Source organism: Abramis brama, assembly GCF_963993115.1.
Source record: "Abramis brama genome assembly, chromosome: 12".
NCBI classification, from domain to species: Eukaryota; Metazoa; Chordata; class Actinopteri; order Cypriniformes; family Leuciscidae; genus Abramis; species Abramis brama.
Window position 1 is genome coordinate 11182461 of NC_139974.1, and position 19781 is coordinate 11202241.

A 19781-nucleotide genomic window follows, 5' to 3' on the forward strand; every position below is an offset into this window, starting at 1 on the left:
TTTTGTCATTCAATATATGGCAATACTTTATATGTGTGCATATATGTATAGTTGTATGCAAACAGAATAAATACATTCATAAATCTCTGTCTGCATTTTCCTCTGGGTGGTTCAAGTCTTAAGGGTGGTCTTATCCTATCCTATCCTACCCTATCCTATCCTATCCGGACGGGATTTGATTTCAAAGAACCTGAGTTAGCCACAAAGCAGTAATTTTCCAATTCTCCACCAAATGGAAAAACAGTCCATTTGTTCATGAATTGGGCTACAGTGGGAGTCATTTGTTAATGAAGCTGACTGACTTGATCACTCTATATGCTTGATAAAAATTTTAAAAAGTGCCATGCACCAATGCAAATGGAAAGCCTACTATATTTTGTAGATATAAATGTGACCTGAATTCCTTTGTCAGCTAAAAGATTGGCTAAATGGAGGCATTTGCAACAGTCCAAGTCTAATCCACCTTGCAAGAGAACTGACACTCACATACAGTATATTTGAAGAAACTGCTGCCCCCAGCTGATCAAAAAACAGTAATACACCATTCGTTCTGAGTATATTCTATGAGATATGTGATATTAAGAATAGAATAAGTTTCATTTTCAGATAATTATTTATTACAAGCAGGCAAAAGCCACCATTCTCTCCAGCAAGATTCAATCTACACTCTAAAGCTTTAAGCTGGACTGAAATCAAGCACATGATTCAGACTCTTAAAAAATATTCTCTACAGGCTCGTATAAGGTGATTTATAATGGTGGGGTTAGTGCATTACACACACATAAACTTTTAATCACATAAATATTGAGTAAAGCAGTGCACTTCCAATGTTTTGCAATGAAGATTTTCATTCTTAAGAATAAGCTTCACTTAATTCATTTAAGCTTTAAGTATTTTCCAACTGTCCAATAGCATTTGGGAATCCAAAACAACAATTTGTGTAAGCTACAAGGTGAGTGTGTCCTAACGAATTGCTCAGAAAAAGTCCTTTTATATACCGACTGCAGTCTAGAAGCCACACATTTCAACAAATCAAAATTCTTCTTAACTATCTAAGGCGAAACAGCAGCGAGAAACATTTGGTCTGGCATTAGACGTATGTTGAGTAAATATCTTTGTAAATGCTCGAGTTGACAGCTGATAGAGTTTGACAGACCTGTCTTGACAGCATATGGCTAGAGGTTGAAAGAGCAGATGTTTACGATAGAATTGTGGGTTATAAAACGAGGCCTTGTGTAACAGTCTGGAATTTCTGCTCTGTTTGGAGCTTAATAAACGAAAGCACTTTAATACAAGGTATATTATGTCACTATAATATACACAATGTGGGGGGAAATCTAGTATTAAAAAAAAAACTTTGAGGCACATTTCCTACACAGAGAGATTGGTTGGAAACACATCTTTTTGCATATATATTTTGTGTGTATATATAGGTGAATATGCACTTTAAAGTTTTCATGGGTATATAGGTGGCATCACCAAATTCATAATTCAATTGAAGAGGTTCATAATTCAGCAAGCAGTGCAGCAATAAAGGCCCCTCAAAACAAAAAGAAAAATAATCAGAGGTTTATGTTGGGTGCAATTAAAAACAACCGTCTCTTAAAATCGAATTATAAAAACAATAATCAGAGTTCAGTTCAGTTTGGTAACACGTGACTGAATGGTGACTCGTCTTACTGGGGTTTGATTTGCGTTGCGATTGGCTACTAGCTCCTGTAGCTGCAGAGCTCCGCCTCCAATGAAACAGAATGCAGGGCACACGGGGGCGGAGCAGTCCACAGGTCCCTCCCATAGTGGGCGGAGAGAGTGGGCATCGTAAAACGTGACACGGCCCTTCTCAAAGTCGAGACAAATTCCTAGTCTCGGAGGCAATGGATAGGTAACGCCGGTTGGCGAAGAAGGGCTGTTGCCATTGGTGAAGCCAGACTCTCTGCCGTGATGGGAGTTGGCGGAGGAGGGCAGGTAGATCTTGCCCATGCCCATTGTGAGGAAAGCGAAAGGGGGAGGGGAATCTGACGAATCCTCGGCTCCACTGTCATGGCCGCTGTCTGGATCATATCTATCAGACAGAGAAGATGAGGTTAAAGTCAGCGTGAAAAATGGTTGAAATCAAGTACCATTCATTTTCCTCTTTAAAAATGCGTTTCACTTGGAAATGCTGTGCCATTTTAGTGTTGATTTGAAACTTGGTGGAAACACTGTATATAATATAGATCAGGGGTTTTCAGACTGGGGTCCGGGGACTTCTAGGGGGAGTAAAATAAAGAAATAAATAGTACATAGTATAGTACTACAAGTGAGTAGGGGAAAAACATAAGAAACAAAATATTTCACAGTATAAATTGGGTCTTTATACATAAAAAGTCATAGCTGCCTTCTACATTTTTGGATGGGAGTCCCTCACAAAAGATCATATTTGGGGGTCGGTGGCATCTAAAAGATTGAAAACCCCTGATATAGATAATATCATATGTATAATCTATATATAGAGATCAGTTGACAAAGCAAGTCTGTATGGTATGGTATTAATCATTCAAGCTTTTACATTTTGTTGTGTATAAAGGTATAAATAAGTGAAAGAATGAATATTTTTCATCATTTAGAATTTAGATGTGGTTATTTGGGTTTCTTTATAATGCTTTTCATTTCTATTGTAGTCATAATTTCAATAGTTTTGGTCATAATAAAACCAAAACTGAAGATAATGGGTGTCATATCTTAACATTAACATATCTACTTTCTCTTCTCGTGTTTTTTTTCGTATTTTTGGTTCTCTCCCTTTGTTCATTTCTGAGATTTAGTACTTACCTTGGACTAGCCATGTCTTGAGGCAGATGAAACCACTCTTGAAGTTTAGACTCCAGGCCCACTCCAACCTGTAGAATAGAGAGAAAAACGAGAGAAAAAGTGATTTAGAAGGAGGTACGGGAGAGACGGTTAATATAGTTCTCCTTCGTTGCAGAACTTGCCTTGACCAGATAAGAGCCTGGCTCCACTGAACATGCCCAATAGTGTCGGCCCTGCGTTATGGCCACGTCCCCCACGAGCAGATCAGCTGTCAGGTGACAGGAAGTGAGGGCCCTATCGGCGGCCTGCAGCAGGGACAGACCGGGCACACTGCGGGCACAACGCTGCTCCTTACTCACCACCAGTCTGTCCGCGTGCAGACCCCAACGAGAGTCCAGGTAAAAATTCAACACTGCCGAAGAGGGCGGAGGGAGACAACAGCGAGGGAATACGGGAGACATTTTGAGGAGGATAGAAGAAGAGGGGAAAGAGGGACACAGAATTAAGGCACCAAACGGAGGGAGGTAAGAGTGGGTGGAAAAGGAAGAATAGAAGTATAGGAGATATATGCAAAAGGAGGACATAGCATAAGAACAGCAATCAGGAAAACAGTAAGCAAGGAAAAAAGACATAGAAATGCACTCTGGGAATAGCAGGGTGAAATCAAGACTGCAAAAAGGAGGAAGATTTGCGTTCCAGCAGACAGGCAGAGAAGGAAAACGTGTATTTCCTATTTTAATTCGTTTTAAAATGTAATTTATTGCTGTGATGGAAAAGCTGAATATTCAGCATCATTATTCCAATCTTCAGTGTTACATGATCCTTCAAAATTCATTCTAATATACAGATTTGCTGCTCAAGTAACATTTCTTATTATTATCAATGTTGAAAACAGTTGTGCTGCTTAACATTAGTGAAAACTTCTTTAGTGAACAGAAAGTTCAAAAGAACAGCTTTTATATGCAATAGAAATCATATGTAACATTACAGATGTCCTCACAGTCTATTTTTTTGTCCTTGCTGAATAAAAGTTTTTATGTTTTATTAATAATTAATTTATATAATATTTATTTTTAAACTTTTACTGTTCATGATGATAATGTGTTTTTTGTCGATTTATCTCTGCTCGAGGTGTGAATAGGCTTTTATGCCTAAAACAAGTACCGGTGTTTAAAGGGATACTCCACTTTTTTTGGAAATAGGCTCATTTTACAACTCCCCCAGAGTTAAACAGTTGAGTTTTACCGTTTTTGAATCCCTTCAGCCGATCTCTGGGTCTGGCGGTACCACTTTTAGCATAGCTTAGCATAGATCATTGAATCGGACATGACCATTAGCATCTCTCTCAAAAAAATGACCAAAGAGTTTCGATATTTTTCCTATTTAAAACTTGACTCTTCTGTAGTTACATTGTGTACTAAGACCGACGGAAAATGAAAAGTAGCGATTTTCTAGGCTGATATGGCTAGGAACTCTCATTCCTGCGTAATAATCAAGAAACTTTGCTGCCGTACCATGAGTCCAGCAGGCGTAATGATATGACGCAGCGCCTGAAAATAGTCCCCAGCTCGGTAACTACCAACGTGACCGGGACTAAGTTTGTCTAACCTATTAGACCTATTTTCAGGTTTCTTGATTATTACGCAGGAATGAGAGTATAGTTCCTAGCCATATCAGCGTAGAAAATCGCTATGCTAAAAGTGGTACCGCCAGACCCAAAGATCGGCTGAATGGATTCGAAAACGGCAAAACTCAACTGTTTAACTCTGGGGGAGTTGTAAAATGAGCCTATTTCCAAAAAAAGTGGAGTATCCCTTTAAAATAAGGACAACATTGGGGATTATTTTTTTCCTCCTAATAATCTATTCTATTAATAATTAGCTATAAAACACTAGATAATGATAATGTTACTATTTTGTCGTGAACATCTGCCTTCTGTTTGGATGCAAACCTTGGATTATTATTTGTAAGATGGGCCTCCATTTAATGTGTATATATTAATAAACATTACACAGCATTAATGTTAGCTTGTGGCCACATTTACAAAGCAGATGGGTCAACATTCACATCAGATCAAAATATTTCACTACATCAAGGGTTTTGGGTGGAAAATAATCATACTGGTGGATTAAAGAATAAATGGCTCAAATAATAAAAAGATGAGGGAAATATAAATAAGAATAAAGATACAATAACAGAAAGAGTTTTAAGGGCTATAAAAAGGGAACAGGGAAGGTGGCAGTATAGAGATGTTGTCAATAAAGCTGGGAAACAAAACATGGAAAAACCAAAGATTGTAGAGACAAAGAGAGATGGGAATGGATAAAAAAGGAAAAAGATAAAGAGTAGATGAGTATCAATTTGGAATGAATTCTGTTTGTACTATGTCTTGTGTTGAAAACACTTCGTACCTGGAGCCGGTGGTGTGTGTAAATATACTTCCTCACTGTATTCTCCGAAGCCGGCCTTATTGCAGCCTCTCACCCTCAGCACATACACACTGTCCATCTCCAGCCTGTCAATCACAGCGCAGGTCCCGGTCACCTCCTCCAATCTCTGCCAGCCCCAGCGAGCGGCAGCCAATCCCCCGTGAATCCCTCCTCTTGCCCCGCCCCCTGGCACCACCCCACGCCGACGGAACTCCACAGAAAAATGCCAGGCAGGAGAGGAGTCTTGAGGCAACCGCCAACAGAGGAACAGCTGGTCGTAGGCAAGGGTTCGCTGGGTGTCAATCACAGGAGCGAGAGGGGCTGATGGGATAGGTCACTTTCGGTTAGGGTTAGATTGTGTGACACTGCACACTGTTTTCTGACATTAAAATGTGTTCATTTAAAAAAATACAGAAACATTTTATTAAAAAATTAAGATTCAGAAAGCTTAAAGGTGCCATGTGTCAGAATTGAGGTAAAAATATCCAAAAAATGAGCTACACGCATCAAAACAATGAGAAGAAATAAGGGCGATGATGTCATTAAAAAAATGACAAGTTATAGTGCTGCAGAGATATCAACCTGAATTAGCATTAGCATTACTAGCCACGGCCCGACAGGTGTCGTAATACCAGTTTCGGCCATGGGAGGCGGTATGCGGGCAACATAACCACCAGCCAAACATGCAATACACGAATAACTCGCACGGCTTGTGGGCGTACTTGAACCTGATGTCAATCGTGTGGAAAGTACAGCCCACTACTACATTCAAATAAAATCTGATAAAAAAAGGAACAGAACCAGAGTAAACATTGGCACTGCTTTCCATCGCTGGAGACAACAGTTGGACATGAAAGAAATGAGGTTCGACTCCGAACTTGCAACCAGGGCCTGAAATTAACACCCGACCACACGCCAAATGCGGGTGAATTCTGCAATTGGCGGGTAACACTGTCAATCTACCTGCCACATTGGCAGGTAGCCAATGAGAATCGACCCTTCGCGGGGAGTTTGATTGACGGCGATCTGGCCAATCATAATCCGCCGAATCCGCCTTTTTTTTTTGTCGACAAAGCAGTCAGGAGAGTTCAACGTTGGATGATTTGAACTTGAAAAAACGGAGTGTACTGAGTAGACCTACTGACATCTTTCCGCAGTTAAAACTTCATTCCTTCTTATGTTCATTCATGTTTATTTTATGCTATAAATTAACTAGAAGGAAGAGATGATCGGTTCACAAGCAGCTTTAACTGAGGCACCACAGCGATCTGTCAAGACACATTACAGAGCCACAAAACGGTATTGTCTAAATTTATTTAAAAATGACCAAATTTTAACGTTGATACTTTGTTTAAAATCAAAAGTAACCTGGACTGTCTTGTCTGTCAGTGTGTTGTCAGTGTCCTCTCTGCTGCGCGATGTGTTTTTCATTGCGTGAGATCATGGTTTGGCGTGAGCGCGGTGTAGCTTGTCGGACATAGCAACAGTAACTAAAGCGGCTGGGTCTTTGCGGTTTTTTTTTTTTTTTTTGCAACTGTTGTTCTTTGACATTTAAACGAAGTCAGCCATAACGCACCAAACGCGAATATGCGTCTAAATTCGCGCCTGACGCGCTATTCGCGTCCGGTGTGAACGCACCATAACGGTTCCTGAACGCTGTAACTAACAGCTGCCCAGCGATCAACACAGCCGCGTGTGATTTGTTTACATACGAGCTGCACTAGGTCTATATCTGTATTCTAAGAGTTATTATTACTTGTATGGATCTCGTTAATAACTTGACAGCATTTAAATGTGTATTCTTACAAGTTAAAGAACAAATGTTTGTGCAGTTCCTTTTTTTTTCACCTTTTATGAGGCAAAAAACAAACAAAAAAAAACTGGCTGGTAAAAAGTCACTGTGGCGGGTGGATTTTTAAATCCACCTGCCACAGTGGCTGGTGGTCAAAAAAGTTAACTTCAGGCCCTGCTTGCAACATTTCTTTTGGATTGGTAAGTAAGATGCTGTTAGTATTTCGTTAGAAGTTTGTTTTATATGTTTGTGTAGTTTTTTCGGGAAGTTATAACATAGAAATGTATCGAAGGCTGTTCGATAAACATATACAGTGAGGAAAATAAGTATTTGAACACCCTGCTATTTTGCAAGTTCTCCCACTTAGAAATCATGGAGGGGTCTGAAATTGTCATCGTAGGTGCATGTCCACTGTGAGAGACATAATCTAAAAAAAAAAATCCAGAAATCACAATGTATGATTTTTTAACTATTTATTTGTATGATACAGCTGCAAATAAGTATTTGAACACCTGAGAAAATCAATGTTAATATTTGGTACAGTAGCCTTTGTTTGCAATTACAGAGGTCAAACGTTTCCTGTAGTTTTTCACCAGGTTTGCACACACTGCAGGAGGGATTTTGGCCCACTCCTCCACACAGATCTTCTCTAGATCAGTCAGGTTTCTGGGCTGTCACTGAGAAACACGGAGTTTGAGCTCCCTCCAAAGATTCTCTATTGGGTTTAGGTCTGGAGACTGGCTAGGCCACACCAGAACCTTGATATGCTTCTTACAGAACCACTCCTTGGTTATCCTGGCTGTGTGCTTCGGGTCATTGTCATGTTGGAAGACCCAGCCTCGACCCATCTTCAATGCTCTAACTGAGGGAAGGGGGTTGTTCCCCAAAATCTCGCAATACATGGCCCCGGTCATCCTCTCCTTAATACAGTGCAGTCGCCCTGTCCCATGTGCAGAAAAACACCCCCAAAGCATGATGCTACCACCCCCATGCTTCACAGTAGGGATGGTGTTCTTGGGATGGTACTCATCATTCTTCTTCCTCCAAACACGTTTAGTGGAATTATGACCAAAAAGTTCTATTTTGGTCTCATCTGACCACATGACTTTCTCCATTGACTCCTCTGGATCATCCAAATGGTCATTGGCAAACTTAAGACGGGCCTTGACATGTGCTGGTTTAAGCAGGGGAACCTTCCGTGCCATGCATGATTTCAAACCATGACGTCTTAGTGTATTACCAACAGTAACCTTGGAAACGGTGGTCCCAGCTCTTTTCAGGTCATTGACCAGCTCCTCCTGTGTCGTTCTGGGCTGATTTCTCACCTTTCTTAGGAGCTTCTTCCATTTTCTAATGATTGCTCCAACAGTGGACCTTTTTTCACCAAGCTGCTTGGCAATATCCCCGTAGCCCTTTCCAGCCTTGTGGAGGTGTACAATTTTGTCTCTAGTGTCTTTTGACTGCTCTTTGGTCTTGGCCATGTTAGTAGTTGGATTCTTACTGATTGTATGGGGTGGACAGGTGTCTTTATGCAGCTAACGACCTCAAACAGGTGCATCTAATTTAGGATAATAAATGGAGTGGAGGTGGACATTTTAAAGGCAGACTAACAGGTCTTTGAGGGTCAGAATTCTAGCTGATAGACAGGTGTTCAAATACTTATTTGCAGCTGTATCATACAAATAAATAGTTAAAAAATCATACATTGTGATTTCTGGATTTTTTTTTTTTTAGATTATGTCTCTCACAGTGGACATGCACCTACGATGACAATTTCAGACCCCTCCATGATTTCCAAGTGGGAGAACTTGCAAAATAGCAGGGTGTTCAAATACTTATTTTCCTCACTGTATATAACGTACATAAATATAGTATTGTAATATAGTACACATATATAGCACAATCTCTATAGCTCTTTTTTTCTTGCCAACTACGTGACCTATATTATGTTTATTAAATGGCTTTCCTGAGGTAAATCTGACATTATTGTTCTCCAGCTATGTTATTGACCTCTTCACGCTGATAAAAAACACTGATTGGTCGATATTATGTATGAGGAATACATTTTGGTAAGTCGTAGCCTAGCCTACTGTATCTTTCAACAGTGTTCGTGTTTTTTTACTATTAGTAGAGATGATCGGTTCACGTGCGCTAGGGATCTGTCGTGTAACATTTACAAGCGCCAAAACGTAATAAAATTGACAGAATCTGAGAGCTGAGATTTTTTTATATCATAACTAACCTGCTCTGTCTAGTCTGTCGGTCTCCGTGTCCTCTTTGTTTCACGATTTTTCTGTGCGTGAGAAAATTGATGTGTGGCGTGAGAGCGTGTGAAAAGTGTCAATTGCGTGTGTCTCACGGTGAATGCGTGAGAGTTGGCAGCTCTGGTTATGTTGGCGCTAGCTTGGTCAACATCAGCGAATGCTGTCTGTCAAATTAATGTAATTCAAACTAACAATAAAAATGTAATATGAACAAAACGAATATGAACATATTCATTGGTAAAGGTGAAGGGGAGTAGCTTGAAGATGTCATATTTTACCTTTTATAGCCTACTACAGTTGAATCAGATTGAATGCATTAATATTATGAACAGCAGCTACGCTAATTATTTCCCATCTGCTTTTCTGTTGTTATCTCGGGACGCTAGTCCCAAGGTAAATACAGATCGTCAGCTCCAGTTTGTATCCAGCCTCCCATGGAAACTAAAGATGCCCCAACACCCGTGCAGAGACGACTCGAAGCCTGTGAAGAGACGACTCGACGCTGGCGATATGTTTATGCCCTAAATTAATACATGATTAACTAACTGTATTTTTCTATGTACATTTCTGAAATGCACTTTCTGTAAAGCTGCTTTGAAACAATATGTATTGTGAAAAGCGCTATACAAATAAATTTGAATTGAATTGAATATTTCAAAATCACTGTGAAGGTAGGGGCGGAGCATAGAGACTATGCCGTTTCTCGGTTGTTACTCTAGAGTAGACCAACTCACTTTCTGGAGGTATACTGCCCCCATCTGGTATGGAATGTGGAGTATGAATTGATTTTTTGGCGGACATTACACAAGGCACCTTTAAAGGTGCAGTGTGTAAATTTTAGCGCCATCTAGCGGCAAGGTTGTGAATTGCAACCAACAGAAGTTACGGCGGCCGACAGGAAAAGATGTCATCGTCTGAGACAGCAGAGAGTAGCCAGTTAAGCAATGAGGTTTCTTTACAAAGATAAAGTAAGAAATTATGTTTACTTAATTATTCAGTAAAACAATATGTTATTGCGAATATTATTGTAACTTCAACTTGTTCATTGTTGTGTCAGTGTTTTATTCGCTGACTTTAACTTGCTTCTTTGCACGAAGAACAACATAGTAACGAAACGTTTTTGTCCATTCAGGGCCACTGTAGAAACATGTCGGCGCAAAATGGCTATTTCAATGTAAGGGGAGCCGCGGTGTTTGTAGATAGAAATGGCTCATTCTAAGGTAATAAATACATAACGGTTCATTATGTAAGGTCTTTATACACCACTGAAAACATAGCTATGTATATGATATTGCATTTCTGTCAACAGATCCTCCTAAATATTACACAGTGCACCCATAATAATTTAGCCCTGTTGTATCTACACATTTATGTGTCTGATTATTAGAGCTTTCCTACCCTGAATGAAGTTCAGGTCTGTGAGGAGTTTGAGCTCTCTGGAAACATCAAGCTGGAAGTGACGGAACGAGGGATCAGCAGAGAGAGAGAAACGCTGCATAGATTCAATAGACTGGGCCAATCTGAGAAAAAGAGAAACAATAGTCCAGTGTTTTCACGTTTCGGCAGCAGACATCAGTGATATCAGCAAGTCGTCCCACCTGTTGTGTGTTAATCTGGCTGCGTGCACAAAACTCGATGGGTCGTTTTCTTTGAGCAGCTCTTGAGTGAAAGCCATCAAGCCGGCGTGCTCCAGCAGGCTGCGTTTTTCAGCCACCTGATTGGCCAAGGCCTCTGCCCTTCTCTGCCGCGAGCTTTCCAGAGCCTGAGCCAGCATTGTCTGTCGCTCAGTTAGCAACGCCATTATCTCCTTCACGCAGTGAGAGAGCTGCTCTTTGGCTGATACGTTGTTCACCTGCATTCATGCACACAGACAATAGCTCAGCGCATCAAACACCCGCGGTCCTTTTTGACAGAGATGGAAAAGGTGGGCGTACCTCAGTTTGAGTGACAGCATTCTCCAGTTGAGTGATCTGAGTCAACACCATGTCCTGATTGGACAGAATGTAGTTCAGCTCCTTGGTGATCTTGTCCTAGGGTTTGCCGAAACACAATGTAAATGATTTTCAACTTTCTCTTTCCGAGATTAAGAGATTTATTTAATAATCTGACAAGATGTCGATGTATTTAAACAAATATGCATGGAAAACCAAAAGTGTTTTTTATTCATGCACTATTCTTTATGTTTTAAATACTTTCATCCCTGGAATATTTTAGTGGCAAGAAAAATTCAGAATGACTTTGCAATGCATTCCATTTTTGTTCAGTTTTTCAGTGTTCAGTTGTGATTGTTATGTATTGTTTTTATGCTCGATGGATGATTCAGTTTGCGAGTACATGAAACGGTGTCAATCGCCAGTTCGACGGTAACACTTTTATAAATTCTAACAATGCAAAATGATGAGAACATGAATGTGAATGATGCTCTGGACAGTTGACAGGCCAGTGCTGCATTGTCACGAAAGTTTAAGCCTGGCCAATTTAAATATTCAAGCTCAAGAAGACGCGAAAAGAAACTGTATTCTGTGCGCAAACATCAGACGCCTGCGCCCAGAAATCAGCATCTCAGACAGTGCGCGAATACTGAATTGTCCTTTAATTCATGTCCTTCAAAGCAACACTAAGAAACTTTTCCTCTTCGGTCGCCCTACAGGTTGGAAGCGGAATTGTCCATTACCGCTGTCGTAAATAATTTCACCGCCCGCAGCCTACCGTCGCACGCACGCTCGCTGTTTATCTAGCACCGGCTTTGGAATTAACGATGTCCACTGACAAGGTAGAGTATGTTGCATGATTTCATGAAAGTATGATGTATTGCGACATCAGAAACGAAGAAATACTAAATAATGACTATTGTAACGCTTGACGTAAAGCAAGTCAAATTTGTAGTTTTCTTATGTCTCATTGGAACTACAGAAACGCGACCCGGTTTGGCAAACTTGCATAGAGTGGTTATAGCAGATATAGGGCTGCAAAGCGAATCCAGAAGTGCCTTTCACCCTGTTACGACTTGATGAACCACTGACACAATTTTGGAAACATTACTTTAAGGTTAAAAATCTTCCTTAGTGTTGCTTTAAATCTTGTACATATTGTAATCCTAAAGAAAAGCCAGCCCTGTTAGCGTAAAATACCTCACTACAGAAGGATCATCCACAATGGAATGTGTTTACTGGTGATTTCCTGGCTTTCAAGAGTTTATAAACCATAGCTCTAAGACATGCAATGAATAGAGTTGCACATCACAGCTAAACAAACTGAGCACCATTGTGCAAAATGTTTGTGAGGGATAAACTCATCTGATCACATGACTTTTCTCCATTGTTCTATTTTTTTAAAGGTGCTCCTTATTCCTATACAATTAAAGTAACTGCACTGGCACTGCCATTAGGGGGCACTGTTGTTTCATAAAAAAATGGCAACTGAATATGACACAGTCTGTTATTCCAGGTACACATTAAAATAGAGGTGAATTAAAACCATACCTTGAGACTCTGGTAGGCTTGGGTGACGGGTGCGATCTTGTGACCCGTATGGACTCGGCGCAGTTTACAAAGTGAACAAAGAAGCATCTGACAGGACTTACAGTAAAACTGCAGCCTCTCCTGATCATGTTCTGGACATGTCAACACCTAGAGATATGGAAAGAAACTTTATGATGCACTATGGATAAAATTTGCATCTGTATATTTAGTTTGCAAATATTCTTTTTCGCTTGGAAATGCGTCATATTAGGGAAGCAAAATGGCTTGCGAATGCAGTTTCATGTTAAGTAATTTGTTATCAGATCCTGGACCTCAAGGTATAAGAGGTAATCGGGTAGTAACCCTGGGCGGCACAGAAGAAGCATCTCACCTTTGGCCTGAAGTTCAGGGTGGGCTGCACGTGTTCGTGCTGGGCGCGGGGAGTCCCCCAGGGGTGGTAGAGTTTGAAGCACTCGTTACAGAAGCTGGCTCTGCAGTCTGAACAGCCTTTAGTGGCCTCCAGGGCCTGTGGGGGTTTACAGAACTGACACATCACAGCCACACTGCCCAGACTCACTGTGTGTCTGTACCTACAGAAAGCAAGAGAAAGAGGCAGATTCTACAGTGAGCGTTTGTTTGTTTGCCTGTATGCGGTTTTATTCATGCAGATATAGTAATCACACTGGGTAAGTTGTGTACTAAAGATTCTATTTAAGATTGCTAGGTCACCAATCAAATAAGTAAATAAGTTTAAATCCTGAAATTCTATTATATTATATATTTAAGATTACTGGGTCACTAATCAAATAAGTAAATAAGTGTAAATGCTTAAATTCTACTATATTTCATTACAAATATAATATTAATATTATATCATTTTAAAATATAAAAATAAATATTAGTAATTTATTAAATGTATTTCAAATTCTATTTACAGGGATAGTACACCCAAAAAACCCTTACAGGTTTGGAACAACTTGAGGATGAGTAAATGACAAAATATCAATGTTTTGGTTAACTATCCCTTTAAGATTACTAGGTCACTAATCAAATAAGTATAAATGCATTAAAATATATTATATTGTATTAAAATTTCATTACAGTTATGTAATATAATACAATACTGAATTGTGTATTTAAGATTCTGTTTAAGATTACTAGATCACTAATCAAATAAAGAAAATCAATATAAAAGTAAACTGCTCAAATTAAATAAAATACATATTGTAGCCCATATCTTATAATGCCAAGATATTATTATTATTATTATCATTTTAAATTGTTTTGATATTTGTCGGTCATTTAGTGCATTTGCATCTATATTCTTTTTTTTCTGGATCACAACATTACCGGGAATATTTAAAATATGATCATTCACTATATTAATCTATTGCTTAAATTTATCATTGGTACCTATACACATTACTATATCTATATATCTATATACTTTGTTCTTCTTTTTTTGTGCGTGCGTATATTCGTCTTTGGTTCTTTCCTTTGTATAACTTACTTTGTCATTGCATGTTTTGTTCAGTTTAAAAGCAAAATAAATAAATAAATATATATAAATGCTGAAATTATATCATTTTATATTTTGTACAAACATTTTATATTTTATTATATTAAATATAATATTTACTTGAATGTATTTGAATGTGTGTACTACCTTTCTACAATCCTCTCCAGTGTAAGGTTCCTCATGCACTCAGCCAATCCTCTCTCACCTAGTTCTACATCTCGCCCACAGGGGGCGCAGGGGAAAAGCATGAGAGGTGCATGGCCTTCCTTTCGCCTGCGACCTGGGTACGTCCCAGAGCCTAAACACATACATACATACGGTGAGATAAACTGAATAACATACACACAATGAAAAAAACTGAACAGCTGAATATATCAACCTGTTTACACTGACTTTAAAGATGACGCATACGGTTTCTTGTCTTTACGCACCTGAGCGCAACAGTCGGTCCACGCGGTCAGACTTGGGCAAGGGTCTCCGCATCTGCCGCGGGGACCGCATGTTGGGGGTGGAAGCGGGCGAGTTGGGCTCCGGGGGGAGCTCGGGCTGGGGATACCCGCTCTGAATCAGCACCTCAGAGGCACACATGAGACACACGCTGTGCAGGCAGGGAAGTACAATTGGCTGCTTCACAATGTCCTTGCACACAGGACACTGCAATTCCAGCTCCATACTCTTCATATTGGACTGAAAAAGAATAGAGGGGGAAAAAAAGGATAAAGATGAGCAGGAGCGGAAGAGATGGCGGGCAGAGATGTGGATGTAATTGCAATGGTTTTTATTAAAACGTACATCAAAATAACAAACACAAGAACCGGAAACCAGGGAACTGAAACATGCATCATCTAAAGACATCCACTGCAAACAACTATTTAGAAGGAACAAAGCTAACAAGACACACCTGAGGCCTTTTGCATGAAGCCGGTTTCAGTTGCTACCCAGGTAAGTTTGAGCAAACTGTTTTTTCGGGCTCAAGAAGGTGGATTGTATTTTAGCAGTGTTCATCGCCATTTTAACTTACACTACACTGCAAAGTTTTATTCTGGGGTAGAGAACGCAAACCAAAACTGGACCAATCGCGAAACTCAGGGTTTGTTCAGCTATAGCTTCATCATGTAACAGGCCACTGGGAATAATCAGACTCATCAACATGGAAAACTACAATGAACTACAAACATGGCACTAAGGACAGGAAGTAACACAAAAGTCCTAACAAGACATAGGGAACATATAACTCTAATATGACTTGGTGCTTAAGAAACATTTTGTATTACTAGCAATGTTGTAAAGGTAGTGCTGCATAATATTTTTGTGGAAACCATGATAAAACATTTTTAGGATTATTTTAAGAATAGGAAGGTCAAAGGAACAACATTTAGGCTTCTCTAAATATAATTATTTTGTAACAATGCAAATGTCAACTCTGATAGATTTAATGTGCCCTTGCTGTATAAAAGTTTTAATTTCTTTCAAAAACCTTTCTGACCCGACCCAAAGTTTTGAATGATAGTGTATGTCCAGGAATGTACTTTGTTGTAATGGTGCAATCAGACTAATCAGAACCTTTCCGAATATTTTCTGAATATGCAGAACGATGCAATACTTGACATACTTTATGTATAACAATCACAACATTATTTATCTAAGTACCATATGCTCCTGGATCAACATTCCTAACCAGTCATAATAACCCTGAATGCCCCCCTAAAATCAGAGACAAATGGTTAATGGGAATGTTCCCTAAACTTGTTTTTTCAATAATCACGCATAAACTTTATCTTCTCAAAAATACAAAGTGTACATGTTGCTCAAATATTATTGTAGCCCAGTTTGTGCTGAATACAGACTTTAGCCATTAATATGTTTCTAAGCAACTGAAAAAAGCACAAATGTCAGAGCATGTCAAAACTTCTCCAGGGGCCAAAACCCCTTCAGACCCCAGAGTCTTAATTAATAATCATGAAAGCTCAAATGTGTTCCCTTCTGTGTTTACCTTTTTACTTGATGCACCCTTATCATATTTGTTGCTAAATTAAATCTGTCCAAACTTTAAAGCTGCAGTCCGTAGTTTTTCCTCTTTGTCGCCATCTCTGTTCAAAATCTGCAATCGCAGTTATTCGCGGAATTATCAACTTTACGTGGGTTGTTCCTTGGCATGGCAGAGCGCGAACAAATCCAATGTTTTGAGGAGAATGTGCGGCTGTCAATCACCGCGCCGGTGTGGATACTGTCATTCGCAATCACAGATTCTACTTTTTGGAAGTATGACCAACATAAGAATTTTCACCGGAAAATGTCATCTGAACAAGTAACATCCACTTTTGTTCTGACCAACTAAGGGGAAAAAAGCATTGCAGTAAACACGCTGAAATCTAACGACTGCTTATCATATAATGCACAGTCAAACCGTGCAAATTATACTTCGTTCTCAAATTGTTAATGTTAACAACATCAGCATTGCGTGACTACATTTAATGCCCTTCCGATATTTATTCTTGTTTTCGCATGGGCCCGGTTGCAGTCTCCTTTTTTCTGTAGCCAGTCCGAAGTCTTTTGCATTTTACAACGGGTGAATCTCCAGTTGTCACTGGTGATTGTCGTTTGAACCTTTCTGGATCCGTCATCAAATTGATAAGTTTAATTATATCAAGTGCTGTGAGAAAAGGCTATAAATCTCCACCTCCAACATCCTCACACTCATACTAGCCGAGACACCGTCTTTATGTGTAGGCTACAGATGTGACGTAATGACGCAAAGACATGCTCGAAATCCACCAGTACCACTAGAATTAAAAACATTATTACAAGCTTTCCGTTTTGAATCGAGCTAAGGCAAGCAGATAGTTTTGACCACTGGCTGATTATGTACTTGCTCAAAAAATTATTTTGGATCATTTTTAACCCAAAAAAGTTACGGACTGCAGCTTTAATTTAGAGTGAACTGTACACAATACGTTGCATTTTTGTATTGCAATATATCGTGGCACGTATATTATTACACCCTTAACAGCTTAGCAAAAACGCTACAAATTGTATCAATATGTGAATTCTCTGGGATCAAACATGCACTTCATGCACTATGATGATAGCCCTTTCCATGATGATAAACTGAAAATTCAGAGCATGGTACAGCCAGATAATTGCTAAATATAGGTGCTGAAGTCATATTTGGGGCAGAATTTTTGGTCTCCATGAAAAATTATGTTGTCTCTGTTGCACACTGAAAGAGGCAGATAAAATGAGTAAAGAGACTAGATTTTCATGCTGCCTGGTTGCTGAGAGAGATATGCACACCTTTATAAATAGCTTTCTCTAGTGCACTGCTAGTCTGCAACGCTCTTTAAAAATGGATAGTGACCTGATGTTAATGATTTAAGCAGACAGTTGTGTGACATTGGAAGCTCTGTAAAGGCCACATCAGCTTAAGAATGACCTTGTCCATCAGAAACACACAGTATAGACATATTTCTGGTGACTGTTTGAAGACATGCTGAGCAACAGCACCACAAACATGCATGTATACAGAATTTGTCTCTCCACAACCACATATAACACATATTTGTAACAATAAGACATGTTACAAATTAGTTTGAACTCTGGGAACCACCATGACAAAGACATTCTTTAGTTTATTAATTCTGATAATCAAATTACCACAGTGCAAATACTACAATACAGCTGGTTATCAATTGTAAACTAGTTATTAGTTAACCACTGGCCTGCCCCATACAATGGCAATGTCATCTTAAAATCTAGTATCTACCCTTATATCTTTGCATTAGACAAACATTTTTTCCTTTAAATCGTAATTTAACAATCAAAACGCATGTGTTAGAAAGGCCTACAACAGCTTAAAGACACTAATGGGCTTCTTTATCATCACGCGGTCATTCAGCAATGTCAACTGGCCATATACGTCACTCCATCCCGCAATACGAAAGATTTAACGTGATTTTACTACAGTACAAAACAAACGCGACTGAGGTTTGCCCTACAGAGATGACTGTAATACTGTAAGTGCGGTTTGCTCGAGCTGTATTCGGCAGCGCCCTTACCTTCACCTGAAATCTGGGCGCCATTACGGGATCCTCATCCTGCTGTCTTTACTTCATATGAGAGAGAGCACTGATGTCGCAAATCTGTGCGACTTACCGTCATCCACATATTTTATTGAAATGAGTGAAGCCCCTACTTGCAGTTTCCTGCCAGGTAAATGCATTAGGCTAAATCGGGAAAACACGGCATGCCATCGAAGCATCCACATGCACGATGCGGATTGCGGATACAAATCTTGAAAATGTACCGTTTATGTTCCGTTTCGTCGCAGTAGACCGTCATATGTCAATGGGGAAATCTTCCGTTGGCCGCCATTGCCTCTTTCAGGTTGAAATGTAGGTTAGTAGGATGTCGCTACATCAGCACGCAACTGGAGATGCTTTCCATCGCGCTCGTCTCCTCCACGCATCCCGTTTCCGTGGCAACGAGCACGTCCTCCATCAGCAGCGGGAATTCTGAGACCAGCCTATGGTTATTTCAGGACGGCCAATGTCACAACTTAGATTCTGCGTTTCTTGGTATTATCAGTGTATTTTAGTCAAACTGACAGTCTCTTCCAGTCGTTTTAAAACATCGGCATTGTAAAACACAAGCACTGTAAAAAGTGAAACTGTGCAGATGTTAGGCTACTTAAAGGGATAGTTCACTTAAAAATGAAAATTCTGTCATCATTTAGCCTAACTCACCCTCAAGTTGTTTCAAGACTGTATGAAGTTCTTTCTTCTTCTGAACACAAAGGAAGATATTTTGAATAATGTCGGAAAAAAAATACTATGGAAGTCAATGGGGTCCATCAACTGTTTGGTTACCGACATTCTTCAAAATATCTTCTTTTGTGTTCCGCAGAAGAAAGAAACTCATACAGGTTTAGAGCAACTTGAGGATGAGTAAAATAATTTATAATAATAATAAAATAACTAAAATAAAAATAAGACGAAATAATTTTATTATTTATTTATTTTTATTTTTTGTGAACTATCCCTTTAATTGCTAACACACTAAACAAGCACTACACATTAATAAAACAACGCAAATTTTACAGAACGTCCTTATTTAATTTAATTGTATTTATTTATTTAAAGATTACACTTTCATGAAAACATTAAATTGTTTTGTAAAAAGTGCCATTATAATTGATTGTGCTGAGTTTGACCAGCAGGTGTCGACAGCCATGGCTGCAGTGACTTCAATTTATTCAGAGTTTCGAAAAGCTTCCTTTCTCCCATCATTTTCAGAAGGTGACCAAAGGGTTAAGTAATGCAGAAATCAAATGAATACATTTTGTTTAATTTAATTTAATTTAATTTAATTTAATTTAATTTAATTTAATTTAATTTAATTTAATTTAATTTAATTTAATTTAGTAAAATAATATTTTAAATTATTCATCAGTAGGCTATTATGTGCATCTCTTTCAGTCTCATTCATTCATTCATTCATTGTATTTACTTTTCATTTTCCTGCAGTATC

At 39.1% G+C, this 19781-nt stretch overlaps 1 protein-coding gene across 2 annotated transcripts; it reads right to left on the minus strand.

The window, feature by feature from the left end:
* Positions 1–534: 534 nt before the first annotated feature.
* On the minus strand, positions 535–18904 carry trim46b (tripartite motif containing 46b). 2 transcript variants are annotated; one of them, XM_084130820.1, is made up of 12 exons: positions 18311–18904; positions 14687–14942; positions 14403–14553; positions 13128–13326; positions 12758–12904; positions 11210–11305; positions 10874–11127; positions 10674–10795; positions 5202–5540; positions 2973–3202; positions 2812–2879; positions 535–2062 (listed from the first exon to the last, which is right to left on the minus strand). In XM_084130820.1, exons 1-12 carry the CDS (start codon positions 18332–18334, stop codon positions 1636–1638), a joined length of 2313 nt encoding a protein of 770 aa, XP_083986946.1. In that variant the 5' UTR covers positions 18335–18904; the 3' UTR covers positions 535–1635. The 2 variants fall into 2 exon arrangements, with proteins under 2 accessions (XP_083986946.1, XP_083986947.1); XM_084130821.1 differs by having other exon boundaries at positions 18559–18903.
* Between the last annotated feature and the right edge of the window lie 877 nt (positions 18905–19781).